This window comes from Nelusetta ayraudi, unplaced genomic scaffold (assembly GCF_046127955.1).
Source record: "Nelusetta ayraudi isolate G7.1 ecotype Tasmania unplaced genomic scaffold, CSIRO-AGI_Nayr_v1 ptg000135l, whole genome shotgun sequence".
NCBI classification, from domain to species: Eukaryota; Metazoa; Chordata; class Actinopteri; order Tetraodontiformes; family Monacanthidae; genus Nelusetta; species Nelusetta ayraudi.
In genome coordinates, this window is record NW_027466185.1 from 6877255 (window position 1) to 6900382 (window position 23128).

Here is a 23128-nt window from a genome sequence, read left to right on the forward strand (position 1 = left end):
TCGAACAGAAGTCTCTTTATTAAGCCATACGTCTTGGTCATTATACAACACAGACTGTATGGCAGCAGTAAGAGGATCGTTAGGACCGTCTGTATAATGTAAAGTGCCGTATTTTTTTTTCTTCTTCTTAGGTCACTCAAGTAAAGAAAAACGTCCCACAGCTGTGAGATCAGTGGCGTCTGACTAAAAAAAAGGGCTCTTGGACTTTATTATCAGAAATAAATGTAAGATAAAAGGTAATAATAACAGACGTATAAGGTTAGTTATTGCTTTTACATACAGTATGTTACAATTAGACAACAAAAAATATATACTTTTTTTTTTACAACTGCTCAGAGGAATCAGTATGATCAGAGTAGAAAACAACCTCTTACTAATCCACCTGTATATACAAATTAGTGCATGTCTGTGACAGTTCCAGTGCTTTGATGGGGGCGGGGGGCAAAAAAAGCAACCGCACACTATCTGAACTCCATAATCCTCAGTGACTTTGGTGCCTGATTCACAATTGCAACCATCCAGGGTGTCTATTCCGGGTTATACAATCATTCAAGCAGATTTCGGTCATGTATTAACGATTTAGAAGATTCCAGGTTTAGTCAGAATGCCCCTATTGGGAAAAAAAACCAAGTGACAGAATGAGTTTTGAAAGTAGAGAGCAAGAAAAAGGAAGACGTGGATTGAGAGCGTTTACGTTTAGTCAGCAGTTACACAAGGAAAGTTGCTTTCAAATGTCTGTAGGAATCTGTAGAAAGTAGTCGCGAGCTGCATTTTAATCCCCTGCTGTTCGTCAATCTAACGTTGTCAGTCTGATTTCTCCGTGCTAGCAAGAGGCGACAAAAATGTCGCCATTTTTGTAAACCTCGGTGGATGTGAGCCATAGGGATTGTTTTTTAAAAAAAAGACCAATGGTCTTGCTGGCCTTATCCCGCACTGACTTCACTTCCTGTGGGTGAAACTTCCTCCCTCCATCGCTGAGTAGCTACTTGAAGTTGTCCTGTTAGGGATGCAGCAGCATCGACGAATCAGTGTGAAGTACATAAAAAAAAAAACAGCTGCATCCACTTCCTGTGACGGGGTTGGGCGAGCTCCGCTACTGCCACGGCCGCTGCGGTGTCGGGTTGGGGTTGGGGTAGATGGGCGCCGGTGCCAGGTGTGGGTAGGCGGGCAAGGCCGTGTTTGGGTTGGGCGGGTACGTTGGCGTCGGGTACTGCGCCATGATGTGCGTATGACCGTGGGAGGCAGCGGCGGCGTGGGCCGGGGAGGAGGCGGCGGACGAGGAGGTCGGGGGCGGCAGGTGGAGGTAGAGCGGGGCGGAGGGAGCCGAGGGGGCGGAGGGCGCCGTGGGCGTGGGGACCCTCTGCAGCACCACGTGCGGGTACAGCTGCGAGTCGGAGCGGTAGAGGCCGTGCATGGAGGCCTTCAGCAGGCTCTCCTGGCTCCTGTTTTGGGGTGGGGGGTTTGGGGGGAAAAAGAGAGGTGATTAGATGTGAAATTATACCATTGGTCACCAACCTCTTTGAACCTGAGAGCTACTTCATGGCACCACAGTCATATGAAGGGCCACCAGTTTGCTACATTACCCTGAAATAACAGGAGGTATTATTATATTAATTAATTAATTTATTATTTTAATGTATTTTTTTCAAAATTGTATATTTATATTATATGTTATTTTATATATACATATATTATATGTATATCATATATATTTTATATATTGTATATCATATCATATTTATGTAATATTTATATTTTATACTTTTTATTACTTTTTATTATGATTATTATTATTATTATTATTATTATTTATTACATTATATATGTATATAATATTCTTATTTATTATATAAATAAATACATATTTATTTATTAATTAATATTAATGATACTGATTTATGTGCAGACACCGATCAAGTTAATGAGTTCTCAATAATTATCACCCGTGACTTGGACAAAATTGAATTTTAGATGCAATTCAACTTGCTATTTTTCCAACAGGGCTTCAGGCGACCCGTGGTGCTGGATTGGGGGGCCACTATAACGGCAATGTTTATTTAGAGGCGGTTTTACATACAACTGTTACAAATACATAGGATCATAAAATCACGAAAATGAAAGACGAAGTAATTAAAGTGTCTGCTACGACGTTATTGTCGTAGCAGACTTGTAGCAAGCTCAAGTTACCTAGAGCTGCTTTAAACGTCTTTTTTTTGTGTAACATTTGTTTCAAAGTGGTAACAGCCGTGAAGAAAACAGTGTTTATTTCATCGGATCTCCCGATTCTCTTTCATATTCCTCTGTGTAAATCATGTCATGTGCTGTACGTGTGTGTTGCCGCTGTGCTACAGCGCCACACTTGTTGTTGAGCCATTTAGTTCACATGCGGTTTCTGCTGTTTTTCAGGCGCCTGACTGGCCAAGGAGTGTCTGTGACATGCAGGTGCGACGGTGGTGGGGTGGATGAGGTGGTTGGAAAGGTAAACACGCAAAAACGAAAGTGCAGCCCCCCCCAATCACTGAGTTCGGGCCCTTTACCTCTGGTATCCTCTGTTCTCGTATCCGCCGAGCCCTCCGGTCAGGTAGAGGGGGCTGTCGGGGGCCAGCCGGGGGTTCATCCTCTGGGAAAGGTGGAAGATCTTGGGCGGAGGGAACGATTCCCAGTCGCCCTCCTCCCTCTCGAGCCAGCACTCGCTGCGGCGCGCCGAACGCTTCTCCCTACGCCTGAGAAGGAGGAGAAGAAGAAGAAGAAGAAGTCATAAAGTGCTCAGTCTCACATCCTAAACTTTTATTTATCTGGCTCGTTGCCGATGTTCATCTTGAAATGCCGGTACGGTTGTACTGGCAGAACTTCATGTTCTCCAGGCCCACCTGTTCCGAACCTCCTTCTTGGCTCGGTCCCGGCTGGATCTTTCCTGCAGGCAGCATATGAGGAAGGAGAGCGACATGGCCAGGATGACGATGCCGCTCACCACCGAAGCCAGCACGGCCACTCGGAGGCCGCGGTCCTCGGGCCGGGGGATCGCTACAGAGCAAAGGGAAGGAGTTGTGCTTTACCACTGACCAGAGGCGGCAGAAGTGCTGACCTTCTCTAATTGGGTAAAAGTACAGATACTTGGGGGAAAAAAACACTGGTAAAAGTGAAAGTACTGATTCAACTCCTTGGCATTTTTCCCTTTACTGAAAACATACTGAACAGTGATCCCAAAGTCAAGGTATCTGAAAATAATCTCCCTCTAAAATATGATGCACTTTTATACAGGCACAACAGCATTGTTAACAACAACTATGATAACAAGTCAATTACTTTTAACATAATTTGTTTTTTTTGAAACACAAAAGTAGCGAGCATGTGTTTCTTTTTGTGCTTCCTCTATTTGTGTAGAAATGTAGGGAGTAAAAATAAAAAGTCATCAGAAAAAGAAATACTCATGTAAACTACAGTTACCTGAAAATCTGCTCAAGTACAAAAAGTATTTGAACTTTTTTACTTTACACATCAGTCACTGACAAACACTTCCCTAATAAAAACAAACAAACCACTGTTTAGCTTTAATCTTGATGATGGTACTGGGAAAATAGAATCTGCCTCTAAAAAATCTGTCTGTCATATGTTCGAAAGTGTGTGGGAAATTCTTTTTTTTAGTAATTTAGTTTTTCTGCCTCTTTCTCATCAGTCAAGTCCTCTGAAATGAGAGAAGTCCATGCATTACTTCCGCTTTGAAACACACACACACACACACACACACACACACACACACACACACACACACACACACACACACACACACACACACACACACACACACACACTTCTTATTAGCTCCTATGATGTAATAAAGGCCACTGATACCATTCATTCAAATAATAATAATACATTTATTTTATATAGTGCTTTTCAAAATTCTAATAGACACTGTATTTTGAAAGCATGCATAGATAGAAGAACAATAAAACCCCAAACATCAAAAGCACATTTTTCAAACTTTTGATTATCTCTCTAGCTACGAAAAAAAACAATGAAAGCAAAATAAACTACATACAAAGAAAGTAGACAAAAAAATGTCGCTTTGGAAATCAAAACAAAACAAAACAAAAAAAAACATCTGACCTTCACAGACGGGCAGGTAGTTGCTCCACTGAGCTTTGCCTTTCTTGACGTTACAGTATATCTTGTCGCTGCCCACCAGCTGGTAGCCCTCCCGGCACCAGAAGGTCAGCACGCTGCCGACCGACACGCCAGTGCCGCTCTCCACGTAGAAGGAGCCCCGGCGTGGTGGCAGGACAGGGACACAGGACAGACCTGAGGGGAGGATAAAGGAGAGGATGCAGTTTTAGAGCTCAAGTGTTCACATTTTCATTTCATTGGAGTCATGTTTCTGCAGATTCCCCTCTCAAAACAAGCAGATCCCAGAATACACATACAAATACCGTAGTTTAAAAGAAGCAAACAAGCTCGCTGCTCACTCTGCTCAATTCCTGCTCCAGATTACTTTTCCAAATGTTTTCCTTTCTTTACTATAATAATGAAAATGATCATTTCTTTCACCGATATCAGGCTGTCAACTTTCCAGAAACGAGAATAGTCCATTTTTGACTTCTTTGCTTTCCCTTTGCGATGTCATAAAGGGTCTTCAATACCTCTCCCAGATTATTCCCATATTATTGTGAACACCCACTAACCAAACTGTCGTTCGGTCCTCTGAAGCTGCTTGGTTTTGTCCACTTCCAAAGTGTGGAAAGGACAACAGGCTAAAAACCGCACGTTTGCCTAGCAGGGTTTAAACACAGGGCTAAATATGCTGTTTTCTGGCGATCTGAAGAACTTCTTATTGTTTTGTTTATGTTTTTTGGTAGCCCTTTTTGAAAAAATGCTATATATGACAATTTCTGTAAAATGTGAATGTTGGCTGCACAACTCTTTTTAAAGCACCTTAAGTAAAATACAGTACATATGGCCTTCATTAACTTTCAGTCTCTGAGCATAGTTTCGTGATCTGTACCCCCTCCGCCCCAATTCTCCAACCAAAAAGCCCAAGAAAAGTGTGTTTATTATCTTTCTCTTTTTTTTTTGCCTCATCCAATGCACACAGGCTCAGACTGGAGCACGCAGTGTTGCTCAGAGCCCCAGATCAACTCTTTCACTGGCTGGATAAACACAAAGGGAGATAGAGAGGAAGGGGGGAGGGGGGGGGGCAGAAAGAACTATTTTTATCTTTGTCATGCCACAACGCTCAAAGACCTCCGAGGTGTCTCGTGATACAGCGGCTATTGTTAGATCGCGCCGTGGGGATGATTCGAGGCTCTCGTCAGAGCTCGTGTACAAAGACGGCAGCGTTGCTTGGGTGTAAGCAGGATCCCTCGACGAGATGGAACAACTATTAATGGTCTGTTCCCTGCAACGCAGCTCCAATGACGAGCGGCTTGTGATACCTGCAGTCGGTTCCGACGAGAGCCACCTCGCTAATTTCATAGCACAGGCCAGCTTTGCACACATTTGGCAACTTCCTCATTTAATCACAACAGCAGAAACCACGGAGATGATAAAATTGTGACCAAAAATCGCTTCACATGGGGCACTTCTGTAAGCTTTCTGGGATCTTAATAAGTCCTCCTTTGAATCACAAGAAATCAAGCTACTTGCATGCAGTTTATCTTTAACGGCATCTCATCATCAGCCTTATTAAACCTTGATGTTGACAGTTAAACAGTTTGCCGCGTCTCCACTAAATCTAGTGATATTAATCCTTGCAAAAGGATTCCTGCTAAATTGCCTCGACGACGAGGCGGGAGGTTGCGAAATAACCTGTTTGCGCAAGGGCAAAGAAGTTTAATGAACTAGGCTAACGTATGAGCGACCTCGTGGTGGACGAGAAACGTGATACCGACACACTTGACCAGCGTTTCCATTGCAAACTTTGGTGGTATGTGTTTCGTATATGCGTTGTGCATGCTATGCAATGCACACCTCCTACTTGCACAAGAACAATGGCACGCACAGAAAATATAAACCTCCGGAACCTTTTCTTCTCACAATCCGATTAAAACAGTGAAACATTAACTTACAACATGTGATTGGCACGCAGAACATTACAACACTGGATTTAATAGTTTTTTTTCTTCCGTGTGCCTTCCAGGGCCTGTTTCAAATAGGAATTTAAATGCGTTGTTAAAACTTCAACTGGCTTCGCAATTTGGCTCGGCTTTTTTTTTCCTCCCGAGTCACGAGGGAAACATCTGGCTCCCCTGAGCTGCTAAACCGTGCCGGCGCGTTCACTCGCCAGTTTATAACTTTACGTGCACTTCGTTGTTGCGGAGCGCTCAGCCATTTTTTAATTTCAAACCTGAAAACAGCTGCCCCGCCGCCGGGCTGGGGAGGAATTTGTGAAGCGTAGCGCCGATTTTAACGTGACCACTGAGGCAGGTGTTGCAAAGTCAAAATCAGCAAGATTAAAAAAACCATTTTTTTTGTGTATGATCACAACCCAGAACGTTATTATTTGGGATTTTCTAGGATTTAAATATACATATAGATCATTTTTTGTTTGTTAGCTCTGTGATGTTGCATTTGTCACACGTTTAAGCGCACAAAGTCGCAAAAGTGATGCTGCAGTTTGCTTTGCTGTGTCAGGATTAGCGTAATCTGCGTGTGCGCACGTGTGTGTGTGTGGGAAAAAGAGCGGTGAGAGAGAGATAGCCCCCTCCACTCCCCCCGACTCGTAAGACCCTGTGAACATGCAAGCTGCTCTCTGCTGATTAGGAGCGACAGATGGGAGGATTTCTGCAGCGGCGGACGCATGGAGGGAGGGGATCCCGTGATCCTGTGCGAAGATGACAGCATCCCCTCTCTCTCTCTCTCTCTCTCTCACATATACACATACACACAGACAAGTACACACAAACGTGCACATCAAAGCACACACACGGAACACGTGCCTAATGGGTACAGTACAGGGAAACAAGGACAAGCTGACTTTTTAAAGGAGGGAAATAAAAGCATCTGCGCTCTCCTTAAGAGGCACTTGACAAACACGAGCACTCGCCTTTTGTCTCCGTTTGTGTCTAAATGCTTGTCAAGGTCCCACTCAAAGGGTCCCCGGTAAAACAAGTGTACCTCTTGTTTTTCGACCAGCCACTCGGTTCTACTCGAAATATTTTGCAGAAAATGAAGAAACACGTTAGTTCAAACTCTAGGTCTTACCTTAACAGAGTAAGATGACAGATAACACAAGGGCTGCAACACATTAAGACGAGGTGATGAGATGACTTGTTTTAGGACTGGAGCGATTAAATTCATCGATGTGAAAATGTAAGCGTCAACATGTCGCGTTATTGTAAATTGCTGAATGATATAATCACACTCCGGCCACTACATACAGTACTGAACCCTGAGGGTGGCAGTGTTGCTTGTTGTTTATATCTTGTAAAAAACAGAGAAGAACAGCGGCATCTTCTCTGAAAAGGTTTGAAACTCTGACCCCAGATTTCTAAAGTTTAGGAATATTTTACAGAAATTAAGCAGCAAAACACTTTTGGTCAAACTCTGTGAAACTCACCAAGCATTCCATGCTAGTACAATGGCAATTCACGAACGCCTTAAAAACCGACACCCCAGAGTCGCTGTATCATCATGCAGCGCAGAGAGGAGTTCACAAATAACGTCGAGAATAGATAATTTGTAGATATTTTCCAAATTACATGCTTATTTGTTAATTAATCATCAGCCTATGATGCAAGTGCATAATACGTTTTTTTGCATGTCGGAAAATCATGGTCGGAGGCGTCCTGTCAAAGGTTTCACTGGCATTTCATTTTGATTATCGGAAAAATGCTTTTTGGGCCCCATCCTTGCAATACCACAGGTGGCCACCGGAAAAATCAGCACGCTGGCCAATCATCAGTACTTTATCCAGGTCTAATAATACGCTGATGGTTCTGTGTTGGACCTGCGTCTGACACAGAATCACAGAACTGATAGTGGTCTCCTTGGAAGCGCGATATGGTAACAGACTTTTCATCACAGAAGGTGATTCCACAGATTTAGCCCTATAGCCAGCATGATTTTAGCCAACGTCAATATTCAGGAGTGTGTTTCAAGCTATTTTCATGTTTCATCTGAAGTTGCGGTTTGTTTGCCCCCGATAGAAGTGCTTCTACAAAACTCTGTAAGAGACAGAGAGGACGTATGATGTGAAGCTCTACTACAGTAGATATATCACCACTAGAGCTTCACATAACAAATAAACAAAACCAATTTTTCTTATCTTAAATATGACTATTACACGGAATATTTGATTTGGTTTTGAGGTGTTAAAATTTGCATCTGAATAAATGATCCATCATTGTTTGAAAATTCTAGTTATTTCTAATTACGCGAGAAGAAGCTGTGATTAAATGTGATAAAATCTCTTTTCCTGTAAATGGTATGACACAGTTAATTAGCTGGGGCCTCTATAATTGTTGTCATTGTCGTCACCGTGTTAATTTGGGCTCCACTTACCTCCAAAACTGCATCCACAGCAGGACAGTCCACTTATTAAGAAAGATCTTAGCTTTAATTGGAGAGCCTGGGGCTACACTGGCCGTGTGTGTTGCCTGCTAACTGCTACCATATGGTGTGCGCAAAGTGTCGTGCAGACTCACATCGTGCTAGTTGTGTTTTAGCACTGTGAAATAAATTATTCATTGGCAGTTGTGGCTTCATTACATTATTGGAGAACAGTGAAGATGATCAACATTAAACCCATTTAAGACAGCATTGCTGAATGTATTAGTCACTGTATGACTGAGAAGAAGAGTTAGACGCTTTGTGAAAACTTACACAATACACACAGGCAATACTGGCTACTGTGTACTTTGTAGTATTGCCCTGTGATGCATACCCCCTGCTTACACATCTACATGTGCATAAAAACAATGGCATGCAAATAAAAAAAGCCTTTGTTGTGTCCACAAAGACAAATCAAATTTACTGAACGGATTACGATGTGGTTGTTTTTGCTTGCGTGGACCAGTATGTGTATGTTTTCGTGCCTGCGCTCACCACTCGAGGAAATCTGTCACGGGAGCTTTAAGCCGCCGAAGTAAACAGAGAGGAGAGTTGATGACGAGCGCAAGGACCACTGACGGCAAAGCCGCACTGATGCCAAGGCTTGTTGGCTCTGGTGTGTTGTTGCCCATACACACTGACACAGACACACACACACACACACACACAAATACAAATACAAATACACTTAAAAGTCACAGAATTAGGCCCCCTGCACGCGCGTGTGTGTTGAGTCCCCGTTCTGTTTGCGTTTTCCCTGTCAGTTTGGCCTTTTACAAAGCTTCTCTGTTATCTCTGGTAGCTTACCAACCCGAACCTGGCAACCTGATGATGCCAACCAAACATCTCATGCTCTTGCTGTTTTCCTGTCCAAAAAAACATTTTCTGCTTGTCTAGCTGTGAAGAAAGTACTTGGAAAAGTTTGTCGATTAAATAAAGATTAGGCCCTGCATTAAAGATTTAAAAGGCAGACGTGCACACACACCTCAGGCGTGCACACGAGTGTATGATTGTTGCACTCTATATATATGTATATATATATATATGTATTGTGTATATATATCAACACTGTCGCTACTTACTTCCACAGATTACTTTAAATCAATCAATCAGTGCCTCGTTTTGTCCCCCAGTGGGGGTAATTAGTTGTGCAGCTGGGTGTGTCTATCTTAAGCATACAAGCGTGTAAACGCAATATTAAAACTAGACATATCTTTAAAAAATTCCAGTAAACAAGAACTAAATGGGTTAAACAGGAACAACGTAAGATCAATAAGAAAAACAAGGATAAAACAAACAACAAATAACTATAAAGCTATTTGAAGCTTTCTTCCCTCCTCTCCTCTGCTGACCCTTATGTGTTGCACCTGTCCCGCCTTCACCTGCCCTCACTTGTGTTTGCCAGTTTCCTTATATTTTGGTTTCTCTGTGATTTAAGCTTTGCATCATTTTCTTGGTCGTGCAACTTTTTTCGTTCTTTAAATTTTTTAATAAGCTGCTGCTACTGCTCCATCAGACAAATGAGATCATCCAACCATGGACACACAACAGATTAATGTGCAGTATTTCCTTTTGTACAACATATTAGATCTGGCCTGACGTCACAATTTCAATGTCTTTGTCCATTTGGCTGCTGCAGTTTGATCTGTTTTGTTTTTTTGCAGCCTCACTACAAATATCAACTGTTCACCTTTTATGTACACATCAAATAAAAGTCAAGTCCTTTTTTTTTTGAAGACAGACACACAGACATATCCCATTCAGGACTCAGAACTTAGACAGACTGAGGGCAAGTCTTCCTCACCCGGGCTTGGCAGTCGTCCCTGGATAAACAATAAACAATTCCATCTGAGTCAGACTCGATCAGAAGCTCAAAGTCTGAGCTGAAGCTAATGGAAGGTGGCATTCCCAGCTGATGGCTGACCAACTTCATCTCCTTTGCCCTTTCGTTCCTGTTTGATTCGTCTTCTTCCAGCCCAAGTCCCCTCCGTTCCAGCTGCTTTTTTCCCTGAGATCTGCCCTCCAACAAAACATCATCCACTCCATCGGTGTATCTATTTCCGTGGTACCACAACAGATTACCTAATCCCCCCGCTGGCACTCGCTCACGCTCTGCTCGCTTCCCTTTGCGAACGCCACGCACACGCTTGCTGGGCTGCAGGCGTGCACGGGGTGCCTCGGTGGAAGCGACGAAGTCCGACCAGTGCCTCATCCTTGTTGTTGTTTTGGTGCGTTTACGCTGACGGTGGACAGCGACCGGATGCAGTTTGAACAAATGGGGAAACCGATCTCTTGAATTTGTCAGCCTCAGCTGGATCTCCTCGGGGATAATCCGTCCAGGACAGTAGGCCTGACTTAAACCCCACAGACATCAGTAACTGATGAGTTAACCCCGGTGACATGCCAAAAGAGAGTAACACTGGTCTTGAAACCTTAAGTGCCAAATGGCCTCGGCTTATGTCGCAGTTTAAATTAGTGCCGTGGGTTATGGAAGCACAGAGAAGGGACAAAGAGAAAGCGCTTTTAAAAGCGAGGGGTGTCATCAAAGTTAGATGGTGCGGCGACGAGAGCGAGCACAGCACTCCACTCTGGTTTCCCGCGAATGTCACTTTGTTCCAAACGAGACGAGTTGTCTGGCTCCTGCTTTTGACGGACTTGAAAGAGACACGAGAGCCCACCAGAGTCGAGCTGATGCACGCCATCGCAAAGAAAGAAATTGGAGGTTTGTACGCCACCAGCTTGTTCAGTGTCGTTCAAACTCAGCAAAGGTTTATCTGTGTTCATCCAAAAGGTAACAGAACCTGCATCCAAGTACCACAGTCCGGATCTAATCAGGCACCAAAAATGAATCAAATGAAAAATTAATCAAATGTAGGAATAGAGCTGAGCTTTTTATTTTGACTGTGCTGCACAAATTCTTTTGCAAAATTCAGGCGCTTGGATGCTGTTTGCTCTGCTGTTTCTGCCTCCCTCAAAAAATGCTCAGGCTTTTACCTCCCTGATGGATTTGACGCACCCACGCTAACGATCGTGGGCATTGTCAGCGATTTATGACGGGTAGGCATGACATCACAAAGAGCTGTTGATCAGAACCGCAGATTGTCTAGGAATGGGGAGCAAGCAAGAGAAGTAAGGGGCAGGCTTCACTGGGCAGTTCACTGAGCCGCATATATGGAAAATGAATTCATGAATTTTGCATAATGCAGCATCTTTAAAAAAAAACGGTGGCAACAAGTCAGAAAGTTGCTTGTATAAAGTTTTGTCAGGGGCAAAAGAGCTTCATACTAAGAAATATAAATATATGTATATATATATATATATATATATATATATATATATATATATATATATATATATATATATATACATATACATGTATATATATACTTCCCTCATGAAGAAGACAATTAGAAGAGAGAAGTTGTGTTTGTCTTCTCTCGCGGCCTTTACAACCCCGCTGCCCTTTAGCCACTGTCAGTCAGGTCTAAATAACCGGGTCGGGACGATGACTCTATTCAGACTCCTACCCCAACAAAGTGACTCACTTTGTTCGGCGGGCAGTTTTAAGCCGTGGGAAGGTAATAATGAAGTTGAGCCGCTGCCAGCAGCCATATTGGATTGACGGGCTGAAGGCAGAAAGAACTCTTTGTCTGAATCTCTCCGAGCCTGGAGTGGCTCAGGAGTGACGGCCGTGTGTGTCCGCGACAGAAATACCCCTGGCACCGAGTGTGTGTGTGTGCGTGCCTGTGCGTATGTGTGTATTTTACGTCGGCATTCATCCCAAAAAGAAATTCTATGTGAGGGTCGTGGGCATTCGCTCCTGTCCAGGTGCCACTTGCTAAGACGTTGACGCCTTCCAAGGAAATACTTTGTTCGGTGATGCAACAAGAGAATTTGGATGTTCTAAGCATGAAGTTCGTGCACAGCAAACGGCATGCTTTTACCATGCTCGTCTTTACACTTCCGAAACCTCCCCCCCGATCTGTAAGACCCATAGGTGTGTGCATCTGTAGTCCCGCGAGGTGCCGTGCCATTGACAGATTTCTCACACCACAAATAGCCCGGAATAGACAAAGGTAATTGGCATTAACTGCCGGCTAATCAGATTGAAGGTATTGTAACATTTCACATTTACGTTCGAGGCTTTCGGCTGACGGTGGTATCCAAATAAGCAGCTTACTGCCACTGGGAGGTAGATTCTATACCTGTATCTGAACATTGGAGCGTTGCTCGGAACAAGAATAATGTAAAACTTTCAGCAAGTGGGACAATTTCTTTGTCAAATGATGCAAATACTCTCCGTACTCGCCTTTCTTCTTTTTTCATTTTAACCACTCCTGTTGACATTTTAAGGAAGTTGTCCTACTTTGGTCACTTGTTTGATAGCGACGTGGACGCCAACATTGACCGCAAACGCCAGTTTGGCCAGATTACGAGGTAGACTACCCGCTAACAACCCGATTTGGGGATTAACACGGACATCTACTCTCACACAGTCCCCGTTAAGGTTAATAGGTTGTGTTACCGTGTTAATGTAAAGGCTTACGGCTTTTCCAAGGCTGAAATAAACGCTGCCCATCGGCAGCCTCGCAGATGTCTAACAGGATTAACTGGGAGCAAAAGCTGCCTTGGTGCCACTTCAGCAAGATTGCCACGCCCTTACGCGTCTCACTCACAATTTATTTCCTGCGTTTCACCCCCGACAAACTTGACTTCCTGTGTTTCCTGTGTAGCATTTTGCAGCGTCGTCGTTTTTCTCTTCGACAAACTTTTTCAAGGCACGTAACAAATGGGGAGCTCTGAAGCGCACGTGCGAACGGTTGGTTGTTTTTCTACATGGTCCTGCAATAAACTGGTGAGGGTATCTAGTGTGTAACCCTGCCCTTCTCTCCAGACTTGGATAGGCTCCAGCAAACCCCGACACGCCCTGAGTGCAGGAGAAGCAGTGATTGAAAATGTGTGTACACATGGATCAACTCTTTCACAGCAGTGTGGATGTTCAGTTTTATGATCGCAGAGAAGAGAGCTCGTGATTGGAAGGTCGCTGGTTCAAATACCCGGGCCAACGCGAGTTTTGGGTGGGGAAAGTGGCCACTGCTGAGCCAGGCACCCGAAAGCCCTGGTTCTGAAATCAGCGCAGTATGAATTGACTGTATTAATTAATTAATTTTTTTCGTTGCATCAATCTATATAATGATCACAGGCAAAGTCTTGCAAAGTTTCAAGTTAAGCAGATCTGCCGGAGGGAAAAGGCAGTAAAGAGTCACTCCATTGATCGGTTTACTTCCAGTACGTGAAGCATCGAGGGTTCCTGGATGAGCCGCGGCCCGTATCGACAGAGCCTAAAGGCTCTGGTTTGATCCGTGGCTCAAGGGGCTCTGCTTCACACGCGCCCGTCACTTCGATTTTTTATTTATTTTTTTTCTAAACTGGACTCTGTAAGCAGTTGGTGAGGAAAGGAAGACTTTTAGACTACCACGGAAAATGTGTTGGATTCTCTTGCAGCTGCACTTTACAGTGCTTTATTATACTACAAGAGTAAATAAAAAAATCACAATCACCGTCCCTCAAGGGAGCATTTTGTTTCACAGTTAGCCGCCGTCGTCCGCACGGCATCGACAATAAATTGTTCAATACAATATAATATAAGTTTAAAACAAAAAGGTACACTCAAGTTTATTAACCAACAAAACAAGTTTATGATTAGAATCAGCTGAAGCAAAAATGAACTGAGTCTTGACCAGAGTCCTTTGCCCTGCGTGATTGAGTCCGACCATCTAAGCTGGTGCCACAGAATTTTGCCTAAGCAGTCTGTGCGTCAAGGCACTTTATTAGGGCCAGCTTGCAAGTACTGGGTACCTAATAAAGTGGCTGAGGACTTTATACCCATACACCACTTCAGGGTTGAGGGTGTCGTGTTCGGAGATGCTATTCCACAGGCTTGAGCTGAGCTGTGATTATTCGAGTTCTATTTGTTCGACCGGTTCGCCCATTCTGACCTCTGACATCAACAGGGCCTTTTCCTGCACTCTGCCAAATTGGCCCCATTCTCTGTAAACCTGTGAGATGGTTGCACACTGTACCCAATAAAGTGGCAAGGTAGTATATGCGTGTTTTTGTTTTTTGTTTTTTTCCAGTAGCATTGGGCCTGAGGGAAAAAAAATCCATAACTCTTGAGCTCAAGAGGCAGATGGAGAGAGGATTACTGCTTGAAAGTACAAGCAGTGTCTAAAAATCAATCGCTGGAGCAACAAGCTTGAGAAGAATCAGCTGCGAAAGAGTTAATGGGAGAAACTTTTTCTCATTTTTGGAGTGTCCACTAACAGGCCAGAGACACACAGTACTGACTGGATGGGACCTTTTATGTTATCCTGACTGTACACACACACACACACACACACACACACACACACACACAGAAGCTCTGACTTTCATCACACCTCCAGGGCCTTTTGTTTTTCTCTCACAGAGCCTCTGTTGTAGCGCAATTCATGCATGTGGTGCATTGTGGCAGGCCAGCTGATCACCTTCTTTGGGCTTTTGTGTGTATGTGTGTGTGTGTGTGTTTGTGTGCGTGCGTGCCTGTTATTAAAAGAACAAAGTGCTTATTCCCCCTCCGTCAGTCACAGAACTGCCTTTATGAAACGAGCAACTGTGTTGTTTATTCTCTAAACCTTTAAGGAGATTGCCGCCGTTCGGGCCAAGTGCGCCCATTTCTTTGCGTTTATGTGCACGCGTGCGTATTATGAGTGTATTAGGCACGTGAGCGTTGCATTGTGTCATCTGCTGTAGGCTATTTATGCAAGCACGTGACGAGGCAAGGGCGGGCGACGGTCACGGGAGCGAACGCTAGAGAGTCACAGAGAGAAGAACGAGCTGACGGAAGAAAAAAAAGGGCAGTTAATGGAAAAAAGGAGAGACACAAATGAGACTTGAGGGAGAGGAGCGAGCGCAAAAACAAAGAAAGGGATCGCGTCAGGGCTTAGGGATGGAGGGAGATGTGAAGAAGTTGAGGAGGAGAAGAGAAGGGCAGCTCATGCTTCAGTGGAGGTGAAGTCATGCGAGTTTTGTTTGTCTTGCTTTGGTTAGGGTTTTTTTTGTGCCGCAGCGTTGTCTTCTTTCGGTCCTCTCACGACATAAAGATCCATCCTCAATCGCATCGCCCACTGCTCACCTCTCACACATGCATGCATGTACACACATACACACAGCTTAACCTTTGTTCTGCAGCCCCCCTCGAATTGGGCGCAAAAAAATTTTGGCCTGTGTTGCCTGGTCTTCCAAAAACAACAACAACAAAAACAATGTCAGCTTGGACACAGGCCAAAAGTGTTTCAAGACATTTACGCTAGTTGGACGCTACTTTTTCCTATTTTCCAAACGTCCCGGAGGAAAGATCGCTGCACGCTGTCACGTGTTTGTTTGTTGACATCCCCCGATTTGGTTTTCCTTTTCATTATGCATTTTGCAAAGTTCACATGGCATTCCTGAAGTTGATTCGTTAGTTAGCATTAGTGAGCCATGGCTAGTTTAGGATTTGTCTCACTATAGAAGTGGAGTATCTCGATTTTACCTTGGCCTCAAGCTGTCACTAAACGCAGAGTTCCTTCTGCCTGGTCGACAACCAAAGAAGTATTTGCGCCTTCCCTGCCAGTTGCACGTTTGATTTGCCGTTAAATCTGCGGGACTCCTGCATGCAAAGCAGGTTTTGCTGCGTTTGCGTGAAGTTCATGGGGGTGAACTTAAAGTCGAGGGCTTAGAGTTGCAAATGTTGCAAGTTGAAGGAAGCGACGCAAAAAAAAACTAAAGGGGGAAGAAAGTTCTTCGTTTAAGGGTGTTTACCGGGTGGGGAGAAGGGCCGGTGCATATTTAAAGAGACATTTATGCACCAGCTGAGCATCAAAGATTCATGCAATAAATGTGCGAGCTGGCTTGACTGATGCCACAACTCTTGATTCCCGAGTGGCCACGCAGCATCGCCTCAGATCCACCAGGGTGCCTTAAGATCCTCACAGGTGCAGTTGCAAACACTGCCGGTTACTTTCCCAGAGTTTGACTTGACTTGGGCTTAAAAAAAAACATCTGTGCACCTCTTTTTTAAGCCCCCCACCTCCCCCGCCAACACACAGACACATCACCCACCCTCCCAAGACTTACCCGTGTAGTTTCCAGTTGTCCTCTGAGTTGGGGGGTCCGTCAACGCCTCCTCTGTTTGCGGCGTGTCCGTCTGGGCCTCCGTCTGCAGGTCCGGCTGCAGCATGATGGTCGTGGTGCCGACTCCGTCCTCCTCTCCCCGCGGTGGAGATGTGGCCGTCAGGCTCGGCAAGTTCGTCGGCGTGGACGACCCTCCGGCCAGGACTGGACCGCTGAGCATCAGGCAGAGCAGCAAGTGCAACAGTCGGGCCGAGCGGCAGGCGGCGGGGAACTTTGCGAAGAGGAATCGCATCCTCATGGTTTGTTTGTTCTTTAAGTTTGATCCTGGGAGTGAAAGTTTGGAAGCTTTCCCCCCTCCCCCGCCCGGTCCGGTCCGGTCTCCTCACTCGTTTGGGGGAGGGAGGAAAATCCCCTCAGAGGCACTGCTCATGCTGCCGCTCGTCTACCGTGAGGAGACACAGAGAGGGACGGTGTTAGCGCATCCAGCCGCCGTCCGCCTGCTCTCTGCTTGCCCACCTCTCCTCTCTGTCCCTCTCTGTCCCTCAGCCTCCTCGCTCGCTTCTCTCTCTGTCTCTCTCTCTCTCCCTCCCTCTCTCTCTCTCCCTCTGATCTCCAGCTGGGCTGACTGAGCTCTTGCGTAACAGCAACTCGTTCACTGAGCTGTGCTGAGCTGAGCTGGAACTCATGCAGCCTTAAGTCCCGATATTCCTGGTGGCTGCTGTTTCCGCCCTTCACTGACTGCCTTCGTTTTCAGCTGGACAAACCATAGAACCTTTTGCGCTGATCGATCTATATCCGTGCTGCCCTTAAACATAAAAAAAACACGGCTGTGATGCGCAGTGGCTAAGTGAGACTACGACCTCTCTCACACATGAACGGCGGACCAGCGACTGGAAAGTCGGTTTGGAGGGTAAATGTTCTGAACGAGCCCCGTTCACACATGTGGAAAACATTGGGAGATTGTCTGCATGGAGTCCACATGTTGGAAAACGGAGCGTTGTGACTCCAGAAGTGTACAAGCAGTAAAGGTTCAGTGTTTAGCCACTTTGCACAATCCAGCATGTTTCGTTTTGAGGGTGAGCGCTCGCGTCCTCAAATAAATCAACAAAGAAAAAGGTGGACAAGATGTCCAGGTATGTGTGAACAGGCTACTGTAGTTCACTGGCAAGCTTGGGAGAAGGAGAGTGAATGGAAGAGCGCTGCAATGTAAAATGCAACCACGTGATGTTGCGGTTTCCCCCCCAAAATCTCCACATACTACACGCTTAACCTTTAAAGGCCTGCTTCAGACATAGGACCTCATTTCCAAGTTAGCCAGAGACCGTTTCAACAAATTTCATCCCACCCTTCTCGTTCAGCAGAGTTCGCCCGTTCTAGTCAATGGTTTCTGTTTGTTTGCCGAGAAAAACAATCTTACCCAGTTGACGGCACACTGGAGGCAAATAAATTGGGACACCAGACTGTAACTGCAAATGTCTGTGCTGATAGAGTAATGTTAGCTAGAAAAATAGAAGTCCACTTGCATTGCATTGCTTTTAAAGTGACTAGTTTCTCAGCAGCAGTAATTGAACTTTTGAGCACTGTACACACTGGCCCGATTTGGACATATTCAGAGGAAGAGACAGCACATATATCACATAAAAGGATGCAGAGGTTGGAGCTGGCAGGCAAGAGAGGAAGAAGCAGAGATTTATGGATGGAGTGACGTGAAGTTAGCTGGTGTGAGAGAGGAGGCTGCGGAGGAGGAGAGGGTCAGACATGTATTGTATCCGCCTGTCATCCTACTTGTGTCATGTAACTTTACGCTGACTCTTGCTGGTCAGAGTGTTCACTGGTGAAGCACCAGGACCTCGCCGCGCCAGTCACATGAAGATCACACCCTGGGTTTGTATCGCGTGAAGGTAAAGCTGACTGGTGACCTTCAACCCTGTCAAACCATTTGTATCCTATTTTCTCCGACCGTTTCTGAGACCTTTGTCCTATCAACAAGACTGGAATGTAGATTTTCTTTTTTTTTTAAATAAGCATTGTCTGCATTCAGAGAATGCATATTTATGAAGTCACTTATTCTATACATCTTGGTTAAAGTTAAAATGCGTGAATCAGATTTGACAAGGTACTTTTCAGATGAATCAGCAAATTGAAAAGCAAATTGTGGGTGTTAGAAGGTTTCAGTTGCAAAATAAATCTGGCAATTTTTTGATGAGTCAGGTTTTAGCTACGGTAGGTTTTCTACCTGCTGTCTATTTTTGAAATTCTTGTGCGCTTCCACCTGCTCTGCAGGCACGCAAGCTTGCGCACGTTTGTGCGCGACGTCCTCGTGTGGGAGCCGCGTGTGTCACATTCGGATGCCCAGGTGTAATGCGACCACCCTGATGGCTCTTGTTGATGGCTCTCCAGGCAGAAGGTCCGCGCAAAGACATGAATAATTGATGCACGAGGGACCAGAAATAGGAAAGAGTTGGAGAGAGAAAAGAAACAGAGGTGGAGAGCGGCTGCAGAGTGAGAGGGAGGCAGACGGAGCAGAGCAGGAGCTGGGGGGGAGGGAGTGGGGGTGGGGGTGGGGGGTGGCAATCAAAAGTGGAGGGGAGGGGGGATTGGAAGTGATTGGAAGAAGGGAGACGGATGAAGTGAGACTCCTTTTAGCCCCAGAGAAGACGGCCCGGCTGTCGAGCGTTGGGCCAGGAAAGCGGGAACGTGGCGGCCTCAGCTGCCGCAAAGCTGCATTATTTACGACCACAGCTTTGCCAAAGTGGACACGGAAAAAGCTTCAAAGGGCCCGGTCCAAGATTTTACTTTAACCTGACAAATTGCGTGTGGGCTAGTAAAAGATTTTATGGCAAAAAAAAAGGTAATAAGGACATGAGGGTCTAAACAGGGAGGCGCAGAATCTGAACGACTGCCGCAAACGCAGCGATGCGTCTGAACTTCTTCTTTTTGTTTCTGCGCCAAACACCTTGGTTTCAACAAAAAAGTCTGCAATAATTATCAATAAACCAATGTCTTTTTATGTGACCGTCAGCGCTTAAAAAACATTATGAACTCCTGGCTTAGCTTTTTCTTTTTCTTTTTTTCACATCTGTTTATTTCAAAATACCAGATCAACCAACTTTGCAAGTAAAGTTATTAAGTGCATAAAGGTTGAGAGAAAGCAATGTTTACCACAATAAAGTTCAGAATCTACAAGTGTACAAACATACAGCTGTACTAATCCATACTGGGGACAGTACCCTGCTCTAGAATCATAAATGACATGTCTTGGTCAAAAACGGAATGTATGTATTTGCTTTAATGCTTTCTTTCGGAAACTGTCTTCATACCTGCGACGACACCACACTCACCCATCTTGCCTCCTCTCTTTCTTATTGTCCCTCAGCTTAAACGACCTGCTTCTGCACCCAAGCTCGTTTACATCGCTCAAAGAAAATCAACGCAACCGCCAGTGTGCGCTGTGATTGCACTGGAAGTCACGCATTCACGTTAAGGCAGCTGAACTGCCTCACAATCAATAATATATCTACTTTTTTCATATTAATAAATGATATTGCCGCCATCAATTATGAAAGACGCTGTATGGATGACTAAAACAAAACAAATGCAATTGTCTCCGAGCGACTCAATCGGCCTCCTCTTGCATTTTACATGATGCTCGACGTAAATGTTGCGTTGCGCGTGCCGCTGCCACACGACGAGGAAAACTTCAGCTCAGACTTCTGAAAAGTGACGGCAGCCCCAGAGGAATCCAACACATTCGCAATGACTGTCGGCGGGTCACGTTTTACTTGCGGATTTGCTTTCATGAACTGATGTGAGTTTTCTGATGCCGCTGTAGGGGCGGCTAGCGCTGGTTGAGGAGGATTACGAGGATTAAGGCAGCGGAATGTGGCAGATGTGGCCGTCGCTCTCCGTTCATTAACCACCTTTGTGCCTTTTGGGTCATAACTACTAGAGAGAAATGTCTGCGTGAGCAATCACCACGCTGGATAAATTGTGCTTGTGACCGTCAGGTTTGGACTATCAGGACGTAAACAGCGCAGTCGTCCCGGCAGAGCAAACACAGAATACTGCACGTTACATCCATGAGTATTAACGGACTGTTTGGTCCTGTTCACGCACGTGCACAAGTATTGGTAATCTGCAGCTCCGTCGCTATCACCCTACACCCTGATGCCACATCTCAGAGCACATTACACGCGGTTATATAATGCAAAGCACACAGCAGAGTGACACACGTGCGGGTCATGCACTCTCACTGTGCGATGCAGTCAGTGCGTGCTCATGCATAGGTCGCACGCTTGTGCGCCTGCACCCGGTCATGCTTGCAACATATGTAGACTGTTGCTATATATTTTAACGCGTCCGTGTCCTATATTTCTGACTCTGGCGCTCGTATGTTTGCGTGCGCGGGTCTCTGCGTGCGGGGCACAACGGTGCATAAAGCCAATAATCAGTTCTAAGTATGGAACTGCAGGATCATGGAGGGCACAGGGGCTTTCCACTGCCGAGATGTTCTCAAAGAACGAGGCCAAAGAAAGACAGGAGAAGGGAACGATGACGAAATGCAGGTCGATTATTCGATGCATTTTTATTTGCTTTATTTTGTTTCGTCCGGTGTTTTCAGCCAAATCTTGCTTGTATTTTAGTGCAATGCTTTGCCTCTGTCTTATTTTATTGCTGTGATGCTAAAACTGTTAAAATAATTTACAAAAGCAATTGATGTTTACTTTCGAAAAAAGTTTACGAAATGTGACGTATCATACATACAAACGTAAGGAAAAGCCGCCTCAACCAAATAATACATGTATAGGTGCTTTTAAATGTATTTGATAACGCAGAAAATATTAAAGGGACATGCTATGGACTGTTAGCTTGGCAGCAGCTATCTGAATATGCGATTAGCATCATTAGCTGGGTAGATATCCTGAGAAACTACTTTTAAACGGACAGTATCATTGACAATAAGAGTGGAAATGTTAAGAAAACAAAAACCTGTTTTCAAAAGCAAAAAAATACAACCACTTCAAGAACTGTTACCTCTTCCTGAATGTGTGAACGCTTGAGCGTCTCGCTCATGCCTGTTATCTAAATAGAGTTCTATGACAAAGAAATTAGCAGTTATGTAGCTGTCGATAGGTATTTTGAAAGGTTTAAACCGGCCTCAGCACACACACGGTTAGATGGATGAATTTTGTTTGGCCATCATCGTGTCTCTTCTCAATCAGATTATCCATCACCAAGCGCGCTCCCAACAAATTGAGTTGCCGCTCACTCGTCTTGGCTCACTGTTCTATCGCCGCCGCCGTGCGCTTCAGTTACAGTGACTTTCAAACAAAACCTTTGTAGTTATCTTTACAAATACAGTTTTTAGTGTGCAAAATCTGTTATTCCTTTTTTTTTTTTTAACCCCCACACTCCACAACTAAGCCGAGTGATTACTGCACTGAATATAACCCTCCGGTTGCAGCCCCAACATCATTACACCGACGGTGGGGGGGCGGGGCTCAGATTGAAGGATGCCTGCTGATTGAATTCGTGTTTGTCACGCTTACATTTCTGTTTCCCCACTGTGCAACATTGGCGACTGCTGATTCCCAGCGCGGCGGGCCGCATCCCACTCCCGAGTCAGAGCAGGAGTCCGACAGGAAGAAGGGGGATTTGAAGGGCAGAGATCAGGACTTGAAGGTGTCTGGTTCAAATCCTTGGGGCAGCTGGAGAATAATCCTCCCTTAACCTCTGCTGGAGTGTCCTTGGATTCTCCTCGGACACTTGTGAGGGTATATGTATATATATATTTTTCAAATGATTTACAGGTACCTTGTTTTAGAAAGCTTTTGGACGAGGTGGGGGTGTGAAAGGGTTTCAATTGTAGGTATGTCGGGAAACACATTTAAGGAAATTGTGAAAAGTCAAAATACAACAGCAAATTATCTTATCTTTCCTGAGTTTGAGGCGTTGTGTTACGTGAATTAGTCTGGTTGGATGGACACTTCATGTCTGTATTTGCGGAAGCACTTCCTGCAGATGACTCAAAACTTGTCTTATATTCCATAGAAGGTAGATCACGTTGACCTCGCACGCAAGCTGGTCATCAGAAAAGAGCCCCTCAACATGTTCAAAGAATTTGGTCGACAATTCACCGTTTTTTTGTCACAATGAAATAATTATTTTTTAAAAGAATAAGGAGAAGAAGAAGAAGGAGAAGAAGAAGAAGAAGAAGACTGGAGTCTTTATAAAAGGGCTCTGACATTTTCAATCTGAAGTCTTTTGCAATCAAGAAATAACTCACAGCCCTTGCTAGGAAGCAAACAGAGCCATGTACAAAAGGAGATGATGTCTTTCCTCTTGTTGCCACACAGATTAGTGCTTACGTCAATAAATCTGTTTTTTGTTTTTGTTTTTTGTTTTTTAAAGGCTTTAAATGAAGATC

At 44.8% G+C, this 23128-nt stretch overlaps 1 protein-coding gene across 2 annotated transcripts in view; it reads right to left on the reverse strand.

The window, feature by feature from the left end:
• The window catches only part of LOC142877000 (uncharacterized), a 27411-nt gene continuing 4283 nt past the window's right edge, over positions 1-23128 (reverse strand). The window contains exons 3-7 of one of the 2 annotated variants that reach the window (XM_076011299.1): positions 16705-17143; positions 4111-4302; positions 2871-3024; positions 2538-2723; positions 1-1442 (exon numbers count right to left, since the gene is read on the reverse strand). In XM_076011299.1, the coding sequence (XP_075867414.1) occupies positions 1094-1442; positions 2538-2723; positions 2871-3024; positions 4111-4302; positions 16705-16999 (1176 nt within the window). In that variant the 5' untranslated portion in view covers positions 17000-17143 and the 3' untranslated portion in view covers positions 1-1093. Of the gene's footprint in view, positions 1443-2537; positions 2724-2870; positions 3025-4110; positions 4303-16704; positions 17411-23128 lie in introns of those variants that run through there. The other variant, XM_076011301.1, reaches the window with a different exon arrangement.